Source organism: Frieseomelitta varia, unplaced genomic scaffold (genome assembly GCF_011392965.1).
Source record: "Frieseomelitta varia isolate USP_RPSP 00005682 unplaced genomic scaffold, Fvar_1.2 scaffold_146, whole genome shotgun sequence".
Lineage (NCBI taxonomy): Eukaryota > Metazoa > Arthropoda > Insecta > Hymenoptera > Apidae > Frieseomelitta > Frieseomelitta varia.
In genome coordinates, this window is record NW_025109150.1 from 441125 (window position 1) to 451691 (window position 10567).

Here is a 10567-nt window from a genome sequence, read left to right on the forward strand (position 1 = left end):
TTTTTTACGTGACATAAATTTGTCCGATTACGGCTTATCGGTCGATCGAGATCGATCTGAAGCCTTTAATTTTTAATCATCATATTTTTTTTAACGATCTTTGCCGAACCTACAAAAGTCTTCGTCTCGTGTCGTAGGCGAATTTGCTCTTTCGTCTGTCGAATGATCAACGATCTATCGGCAGCAATATCGCCTCTGTTCGCTTTTCTTTTCATTTCCAAACGATTAGAATTTATTTCTTATAGTATCTGCCCCTTAAAATCGAACTATTAATAAAAATCGAACGTCGAGAATGTGGGCGAACATTTATGTGATTAGCGTTCTGTATGTGATTGGAACTAGTGCATCCTGGGTAGATAAAATGGGTAAGTGAAGATCGAAATTAGCAATATTTATATTCTTTTTTTTATTTTACTCAAGAGATTCATATTTTCATGTAGCAATTATATAATACATGTTCTCAGTCGTCAATCTCAAAAATTGCAATTCAAATACTATAGTTTTCTTATACTATTAGATAAGAAGCAAATAAATAAAATTGCCTACACGTAGCATACTAAAAGACTCTACGATATTTGCACAGCCAAAGAAGAAGTGACAGTTCTTTGACAGAATAATTCAATCGTGAATACCTGTCCGTTAAAATTGTAAAGTCGCCGAAAAACAGTGTAGTAGTGCTTCAGAAGTATGGGGAAATTAACTTTGAATGCGTGGAATCAGGCTTTTTCGCGGATCCCAACAACTGCAAGCGATTTTATAAATGCGACACCCTGTTCGGTGTGCATCATCTTGCAAACACTTTTGATTGTCTCGATGACCGTGTATACTCGATTAATAAAAAAAAAAAGTGTGTGTATCAACGAAACAGCGACAGGCCAGAATGTTCGGCGCAATTGCTGCCGCTGTATAGGTACGATAACCTTCGAAATTCGTTAATTAATAACGAGTACATACGCTAAATTATAAATTTTAGTTGTCTGTCGAAAGATAAATAATATATTTTGCTACTTATCATACTATACTATAATATTAAATACTATATTAGATATACTATTTAATATTATATTACACTATATTATTAAATGTACTACTACTATTACTACGAAATAAGATGCTAAATAAGAATCATTATCGAAACGATGAACACTATTTTTGTCGAGTTACTAGTTAGAAATTGTACAATTTCCTACAAATGAATCTGCCTTTTTAAATTATTTAAAAAAAAAAAACCTTCATCGATTATCGATTTAACCAGAAACGCGAGAGATAAAATGGATTTTGATCGTTTGTATTACAGACGTCGGAGACAACAAGAGAAATCTGCTAGGACAGAAAACGACAATGGTTACAAAATCAAACACTGTCACTGACTCGATGTATAATATCGACGAAGACGATTCAACGAATTTAGACGGTACTTACACTACGGATTCATACGGAATCGAATTAAAGTATTCAGACAATGATAGAGAGATGGAAACACAATCGTCCAAAAATGAAGAGAAAGATCACGATAGTTTTATCTATATTAGTGGTGCAGAGAACGAGGATACCGAGGATAATGGGAAGCAAACTTGTGTCAGTGCAGGTTTCTTCCCCGATCCTGAGGATTGTTCAAAATTTTATAGATGCGTGGCAACTGGAGTGACTTTAGTCAAGCACGAGTTCTCCTGCCCTTCTGGAACACTTTGGGATAATCAGTTGGTAACTTGTAACTTCCCAGACCAGATACAAAACCTAGACACATGCAAACGCTTGGGGAATTATAACATAGCAGAATTCGGGAAATTTTTAACGCCCAGAATCGAAGACAGTTCTACAATTGGCGATCTGAGCAAAGATAGGTTCACTATCGTTTGCCCAAGCGGTTTTCGCCAGCACTCGAAATATTGCAATCTATTTTATCAGTGTATTATCAACAATGAAATGCAGGGGAGTGTCATAATGTTCGGGTGTCCAGACGGCACCATCTTTGACCAGGAAAGATTGCTGTGCGTCGACATGACACACGATTGCACGGAATTTAAATTTGACGAACAGCCTAATTCGATTATAATCGTAAGCACATCTCTGTTTTTCACTTTCTCTCTTTTTCCTTTCGTACGAAAACACCATGCGCAGTGTGCGCATTCGCGGAATTATTCGAATACTTACAAAATTCGAAACAATGAATACTTAAAAAATGATGAGTAATTAATTTCTTCGAATTAATTCTGTAGAAGATATGACCATTAGAGACGAGCAGACGAGCAATTTGCCGCTGCAATTGCAAAAATATTAATTTATATGAAGGAATTTACAATTCTGTATTCACGTGAACAAAGAATCGGCGTGCCGCGGTGAAGCAATATTATTTTATATAAATCAATTCAAACGAGCGATTTGCAACAATTTTTGGATCAATAATCTTTAACATGATAATTTTTAAATATGAAAGCCAATATAATTTTAACCACAAGTTTTACATGAATTTCTACTCGTCTGCACTATCGGACTATTGGCCAGATCAAAAATCAATTTGGAAATAAATGTTTTCTATTATAATGTTCAAACGTTCAAATATTTTTATGAACTGTTACAAACGTATGTCATCTGCTTACCAGTTTTCTCGTTTTTTACAGTTTCACCCTGCGAATGATGTAATATGTCCGGAGGAAGGTCAGTTCCCATACAGCAAATTTTGCACCAGCAAATATTTCAAATGCATACGCAACGAAGACGGAATTCTCGAGGGATATTTAGTAGATTGTCCGGTTGGGAATGTGTATTCGTCACTTTCGAATTATTGCGTACCTCCGGCATTATACCGACATTGCATGGATTACTACCAGGTCTAACTACTCGATCTTAACTATTTTTTTAATTTTACACTTGTTTACGATTTTTTGTTGTTGTTGACGTTTGTTGGGATGTGTTGCAGTCTACGAGTATCTGCGTTTCGACGCCAATTCGATAATAACTTACTCTTTACTAATTTTTGAAAAGTACATTCTTACAAACACACGAAAATTACGGATATACAAGTTGCAACGGCGTACTCGACAAGGCTCGATATATCGATACATTTCCAGATTACTTTCCAGTCGATATTTTTACATTCGATACGTTTGCAATCGAGATATCGACATACCTATATGAATGTTACATGATTTCACGATAGATAATTGAGCACGTACCACGACGTCAACATGTTTTATAAGTTTCATAAGTAATTTATAATTTTGTGAATTAAGATACAATGTACACGTTACCATAAAAAAACTTACTGAGATCAATATAACAAGTAATGTGTTTTGATTGATATCTAATTCCATTGTCACAGAACATAACCTATAACTTGTTGTTGGAGAATAAGGTTTACGAAGGTTAAATACGAAACGATTAATAACTATTGTCTTTGAATTCTGTTGTTTGAAAAAATATTTCTTCAAGAAGCACCAGACTAACGATGTACGTGGTGCAATATTCTGGGTTGTTAACGAAGCAATTGAGTTCGAATTGTATCCGAAGTGGAACCAGATTAGCATCTTCTTTCGGTCAGCATGAGAATTGTGGAAGATTCCGCGAATACCGGAGTAGGGTAGCATTGTGGTTGAAACAACAGAGTGGACAGGTAGTCAAAGCTTGTACCAGACAGTTCGAGTTCATCGCTGCGCAACGTATTAGAAGGAGCTTGCAGATATTTCATTTGTACACACGGATATGGGACGAGGTAGCACTCAAGGAATTCATGAAAAGTTGGAAACATCGTGCAGTAAGGAATGCTAGACACTTTCTAATAAGTAGCATCGGTGTAACAATGTACAACTGGGACCATGAAAGAATAAGCGAAGAAGAACTCAATAGGTAAAATGAATGGTTTTTTGAGAATTGAAGAGGCAACTCCAATAAGATATAGGTTGCATATTCAAAAGTGTAAGAGTTTACTAATTCGAAATTAATTTTCATTTCAAATTGAACCTTTTTGCAGGTCATATTTACCTTTTTAGAAATTCATCTTGTGAGTGATTCAAAAGTGAAGTAATACAATGTCATTTTGTTATTTCTGATTTAATTTGTAATTAGTTGTGAAAGTTGTAGTCTAGTATGTGAAAAATTAGTTACTTGAAAGATGACTAATATAAGCTTCCACAAAATTCAGAAATCTTATTGATCAGATAAAGCACATTTTATTGTTTCTGTCACTCTCTATTACTCTCCAATGATAAACCCCATTGAAGAAATATTTTGATTGATTCTTCAAATCATGAATATTTAGTGGATATTATTAATCAATTTGTTACAACTACAGATTATCATAATTATTATATAAATGTATATAAAACTATCGAACATTGGTGAATTATTATTGATGAATTTACATATGTGTATAAAAGTACTTTTAATATTAAGTATTTTTTGTGTAAGTATTATTACATATATGCAATAAAATTTTTATTTCAGAATAATAACTTTACATTATTTATATTATAATAATTTAAGAAAACTCAATTTGCAAAAGAGAATTTGATATATGAATATGAATCTGGCTAAATCTATAACAAGGTTAATTTATAGAACAAAAAGATGAATATAACTGCCAAAGGGTTAATTTAGAATGCAAAACCTATATAAATAATAGTTGAATAATACTATGAATTTATAACGTGTTTGAAGAATTGATTTAATTTTGAATATTTTTGAGTTGAGTCAAGTTATTGAAAAATGGAGCTGCCTCCTTAGTGCCACAGCTCTTTCAATTTCTTTGTCATTTAATTTACCTACCATCAACTTAACATTTTCAAGGACTAGATCTAGCCAATCTAATTAAAATTGATTTGTTTTTTATTAACTTATTAACTGCGATTATAAAAGGTTTTGATTTGAGAAAAGCAGAGTCTCACAAATCTATTAAAATGTATCATTAACATTGATTTTTTTGTTTTTTATGCTTGCTAGTTGTAAAAGAGATATTGAAGAAATTCACAGGCTAAAAAATATCACGCTTATTTGTCCAAAATGTCACCTAAGAATTGTGATAGATACTCAACAACCAGACATAAATTATTGCACATGTAATGGTGGTAAAGTTAGCGCTACTTCTAATCAAGATCGTACGTAATCTTTTTTTTTTCTAAACATCACTGCTAAACAAATGTATTGATAATTGGTGTGTTTTTGGTTTTAGCTGAAGGATGGAAACCATACATAGAAAGGCAAGATATGCTCATTTGGAGAAAAGAAGAACCAAACTCTGGAGGATTATTTGCATATAAAGTTTATGGTACATTTTCGGATGTTACAGCGGAAGATTTTTTACAAACTCAAATAGATCTGGATTATCGGAAAAAATGGGACCCAACTGCTCGAGAATTAAAAATCATAGATAGTGACCCGGAATCGAAAGAATCTGCTGATAATGGTATTGATGTTGTATATTGGGAAACGATATGGCCGGTATGTGGTAACTCACGTAAAGTTAGCTATTTGTAATATTAATCACTTAATCCTATTGTTAAAATTTTAATATTCTATAATGTCCGACTTTAGAGATTGTTTACAAATAGGGATTATGTATATCAACGACGGTGGATCATAGACAAAGAAAAGCGGTTAATTGTAATTATAAGTAAAGTAACGGAACATCCTAATGCCCCTACCAAACCAGGAATATACAGGTATCGTGAATATTTTGAAGCATTTTTCTTTTTTACAACGTAAATAAATACACATATGTATATGTATATAATACCGTTAAGTTACTAAATCAGTATCTTTTAGTTTTATATTTCATTACGAAATCACTTAGTTCGATAAGAATATTTGGATCATTAAAATTGTAAAAATAAATGTAAAAGTAGTAGAAGAATCTTAACGAATTTTCTACTATTTTTAAATAATTTGAACTGTGTATACGTAACAGAGTCACAACGTATTGGTCCTATATGGTGATAAAGCCTTATACAGATATCCACCAACCAGGCATAGAATTCGGATTAACTTACTTTGATGATCCTGGTGTAAATATTCCATCTGCGATTACTTCGTGGGTCGCAATGTCAGGTATGTCTTGTTCATGTTCAAAAATTAAAAAAATAAATAAATAAATAGATAGGAAAGAACAAAAGTTTCTCTTTTTTATATAAATTTCAATTTATCTCCGTATTTGTAAATTCTAGGATTGCCAGACTTTTTAATTCGTATGAGGCATGCGTCGAAAAATTATCAAAGTTATAAACTCACAACGGAAAAGGAAAATATTTCTGATGTTAGTCATATTTCTCAGAACGAAGAAATTGCATCCGAGTATAACGTAGAAAACAATAAAGAGAGTGAAACACTGAGTGAAAGTGATGCAGTAGAATATGATCTTGATGAGGAAATCGAAATCTTGACATCAGAAACGGAAGAAAGTGACGAGAGCGATGAAGATACAGAAGATTCAATCGACGAAGGCAGGGGTTTATTACGTTATTTCTTTTTTACAAAATTATTTGTTTGACCAATAATTTCAATATATTTGAAATAATGAAACTGGTTTTGACTAATAGAAAGTTTTTAACATGACGTTGTGCAAGCAGAATGGTAGTGATCGCGATACAAAGATACAGGTACGAATAAGTGGATACATTGGATCACCGGGGTTGCATTGATGATGCGCCAAAATGTGCATAAAATGTACACTTTTTCTCAAATGGGAAAAATTTTGAAAAATACCCATTTTGTTTTTATGGTATTCTTTATGATGTAATGAACACGAGACTGATTATATTTATAATTAGTTTCATTTACACTATTTATTACATAGTACAAAAGAAAAATGTGGAAAGATCAAAGTGTTCACTTACAATATAATATAATATTGTAAAGTAAATTATAATTTCTATAAGAACTTTTTAATCATGTCTACGTAATTTAGCTCAAATATCATATTGTATCTGTACACTCAGGATAGTGCAAATATAAATAGCTGCATAAAATATGAAAAATTAATTTTTTATACGTACATATGTTCGAATTTTTTCTGTTATATGTACGCCTATATACATGGAATTAATTTACATTGATTTATATAAACTGTAAATAATCTGTGTAATGTAGTATACATTTTAATGTAATTAATAATATACATTTGCAATATTGAATATAACATTGCACAATTATTTGGCACTTGTAAGAAGAACCTGAAAACACATAACTGTTATTATGCATTTTGTTTCAATTTCAGAAGAAAATATCGTGAAAACAAAGCTAAGTATTATCTATTTGAAATTGTTCAAAAACCTGTTCTCATCTCTATGTTACTCATCTCTATCTAACGATATTGTCTTCCAGATATCTACCTCAATAAATTTTTGATAGAAGGATTATTTTTCTACACTGTGTTCTGTCATAGCACTATCCAATAACATATCACCTTCCTCGTCGATTTGAAAATAAATTTCTTCTGGTAATTGTTTTGATTTGGATTTAAAACCAAAACAGTCTTGATCATGACATTTTTGATATATTATTTTGTTCTTTAAGTTTACAATAAAAAAAACATTGTTACTTTTATGGCATTTGCCAATATTTTCACAATACCTATTAGTGAAAAAAAAAAAAAAAAAATAAAACTAAAATACGTTAATTTTTCTATTATTGTATATAAGATAATTCTAAAATTGTGATCAAGGATTATAACTATTTATTATTATCAATGTTACTCAAGACTATTTTACATAATGAAATAAGTTTTAATAATTTATTTACACGAATGATTTACAAAATGCAGAAAATATCACTCTTGATACCTATAAACTTGGATAATAATTAATGTGTCTAAATTCTTATTTAATTAGGTAATGACAATTTCGGTTATTTTTAACACGAGCTATTTTTATGATGATATAAAAATATAAAAATGTATATAAAAATAACAAAGAAAACGATAATACCTACCAAGGTAATTTAAATCGTTGAGTAAGAATTTGTTTGCAACATCAAAGATGATATTTTCAACACTTTGTAAGTTACTAAATTACATTACTGATTAAATTACTGTTATTTTGCTCTTTACTTTATTGTTGCATGCATGACTTAGAATTACACAAAATTATGATGTGTTTATAAATATGAGTAAGAATACCCACAGCTAATCAGATTTAATATCTCTAAGTGCCAATATACTTTAAAAAAATAAATAATAATCTTATATAATGAATTATAAATACCTGTATCCCACAGTTTCGTAGACCAATATTTCTGCAGTCTCAAAATGTTTGCATGTGCGTATTTTTCCAGGAGATATTAAATTGCTAATATATTTATCCAACATTGGATATTTTGAACATGGACTATCACTTTCCTGATAATTGTATCGTTGTACTGTATCCTTGAAACAATTTGTATTTATTGTACAATTTTCAGAATACTCTAATAAAATCAAGTTCTTCCTTGTAACAAAATATGATATCAAAGAATCTAGAAATATGCTTAACTCTTTGTCATTGTACACACTGGATGGAATATATTTAGAGTCATCTGAGATCTCTAGATTTGATTGTTTTCCCCATTTAGTGGATTTATATATCCTAAAGTGTCTATTCTTTGAATAAACTGCAGTATCAACGAACAGTCTTTTTCCTTTCTTTGTTTCAACAAACAGTTGTTCTAGCTGTGTTTTGTCAAAGCAACTTAAAATATCGTGTTGTTGTTCCTTGCATGTAACATAATTCAAAATGTCCGTGCACACGGATTTCACTAGTCTACCAGCATGATAATTATCTTTGAAGGCTACGTCTCTGATATTAAATATAATGTGTCTACTAAATTTTTCGCTAGTACTTGAATCTAAATTAATTACGTTGTATCTATTGCATATCACGTGCCAGTGCATGAGTAGGTACATACAGAAAATGTCGATTAAAGTATTTGTCATAGACGACCCATTATGCCCCAGGTTGAGTTCGATTGAATACTCTAAATCCAGATATAATCGACAAGGATGATTTTCTGGAATTACCTATGAATAAATATGAATTTGTTACCTCGCATACGTATCTCTGAAACATCTACGAACACAATAAAATAATACCGAAAACGTACCTCGTAAGAACATCTTCTTTCTGGCGGTAAATGCTTATAATACTGCCAATAGGTTTCAGGATCAATTACTATGAATTTGCGATAACCATTGTCTACCTGATAAACGAAAGTGCAAAGCATATCATAATCGTTACTCTCTTTCGAAGCTGTATTAAGTGCATCCACTTGTTTGTCAAACTTCATACGAAATTCGCGTGGCCCCAAAATACTGAATGGCATTTTTTCATGTTCTTTCGCCCATGTTTTTGATATTTTTTTCTCGCTATCTGCGTTCTGTTCTTCCACTTTTACGACTATTTTGGTGTCGTAAAATTTCTGAAAGTTGATTTCACTCATGCTTAATAACGAGACAAAATTTTAGGCAAACGTAACCGAAAACCGTAGATACGTAACAGGAGATATGCTCTTTCGCGCCAAAATGTATCCATGAACTAACTAACTCAAGTGAGACGAAACTACATGCAGTCTTTTGAATCGAAAATTTCGGAATGCATGTTTTCATCTGTTATCAAAGGCAGATTAAATTGCGAAATATTCTTAACGAGAATATTGTTTCAAAACGATAGTAACGATAAAACGCACTAATAATTGTCACGTGTAACTTTCTACATTGTCCTACAACTATTCGAAAAGATCGCAACGTACGTTATGTTCATAGAAACTGCACTTTAAAAGTTTGAAATACAAAATTGGCTACTAACGACTAATCTAGTTGCAGAATAGCAATATCTACCAAAAATTGAATTGTTTCAACGTAATTCGTATGTCAGTACACTCCGACCAAGGTATTGTTTTCTTTCTTTTAATACATTCATTGTTCTTGCAATCGTTATTGTAGAAAAGAAAAAGATTACGAATGAGAAAAAACAATAGTTTTAAAATTCTTTCAGCGCGAGTTTATTCTACTTTCACTTTGCAGTATCTTGCGAAAGGCAGATGAAAAATATTCGAAGAACAATACGACTCAATTGGTTTTACATCGAAATAACATTGTTGAGGCACAATTGTCTAAATGGATACTATCAAGACGGTGAATTGTTCTCCATGTCACGGTACAGAAAGAGTATGGCGATAGAATTTCTGGTGTTGGGGGAAGATTTCACGGTATCCCAACATGCTATCAGCAACAAAAACAAAGGGAACATGTGTACGTCGGCGTGCGGAATGACATTAGATTATTAATCAAAAACTGTGGAAGAAAATGCGAGAGGAGGTGAGCGAAGCTTTCGATAGCTATTATCAATCGACGCGATAGAAAATCAGCGATAACGCGACACGAGCGAACGAGAGGTATACTTGGGTGTTTGCGACTGGCTAATGCGGTTCAAGATCATCAGGCAGAGTGTCAGTAGTACTCTTTTCGTTCCCGGGAGCTTGTCTGTTCCTTTCGTTCGTGCCAATCCCACCGATTGATCTCGTGGGATCCGTTTCACAAGAGGGGTGAAACATCGTGGTCGTGATAGCGGCGTGATCCACTTCCAACGATCGATGAAACTGGAAA

The 10567-nt window shown here is 32.2% G+C and overlaps 3 protein-coding genes across 3 annotated transcripts; 2 read left to right on the forward strand and 1 right to left on the reverse strand.

Moving 5' to 3' along the window:
• The first annotated feature begins 11 nt into the window (after nt 1-11).
• On the forward strand, nt 12-2863 carry LOC122534139. The gene is made up of 3 exons (XM_043664496.1): nt 12-365; nt 1298-2058; nt 2622-2863. Exons 1-3 carry the CDS (start codon nt 293-295, stop codon nt 2835-2837), a joined length of 1050 nt encoding a protein of 349 aa, XP_043520431.1. The 5' UTR covers nt 12-292; the 3' UTR covers nt 2838-2863.
• Nucleotides 2864-2911: 48 nt separating this feature from the next.
• LOC122534126 (stAR-related lipid transfer protein 7, mitochondrial-like) lies at nt 2912-7124 on the forward strand. The gene is made up of 6 exons (XM_043664472.1): nt 2912-3846; nt 4939-5093; nt 5168-5436; nt 5530-5657; nt 5903-6042; nt 6159-7124. Exons 1-6 carry the CDS (start codon nt 3449-3451, stop codon nt 6479-6481), a joined length of 1413 nt encoding a protein of 470 aa, XP_043520407.1. The 5' UTR covers nt 2912-3448; the 3' UTR covers nt 6482-7124.
• Nucleotides 7125-7284: 160 nt separating this feature from the next.
• LOC122534132 (DNA-directed primase/polymerase protein-like) lies at nt 7285-9485 on the reverse strand. The gene is made up of 3 exons (XM_043664483.1): nt 9067-9485; nt 8193-8983; nt 7285-7563 (listed from the first exon to the last, which is right to left on the reverse strand). Exons 1-3 carry the CDS (start codon nt 9400-9402, stop codon nt 7347-7349), a joined length of 1344 nt encoding a protein of 447 aa, XP_043520418.1. The 5' UTR covers nt 9403-9485; the 3' UTR covers nt 7285-7346.
• Nucleotides 9486-10567: the final 1082 nt, after the last annotated feature.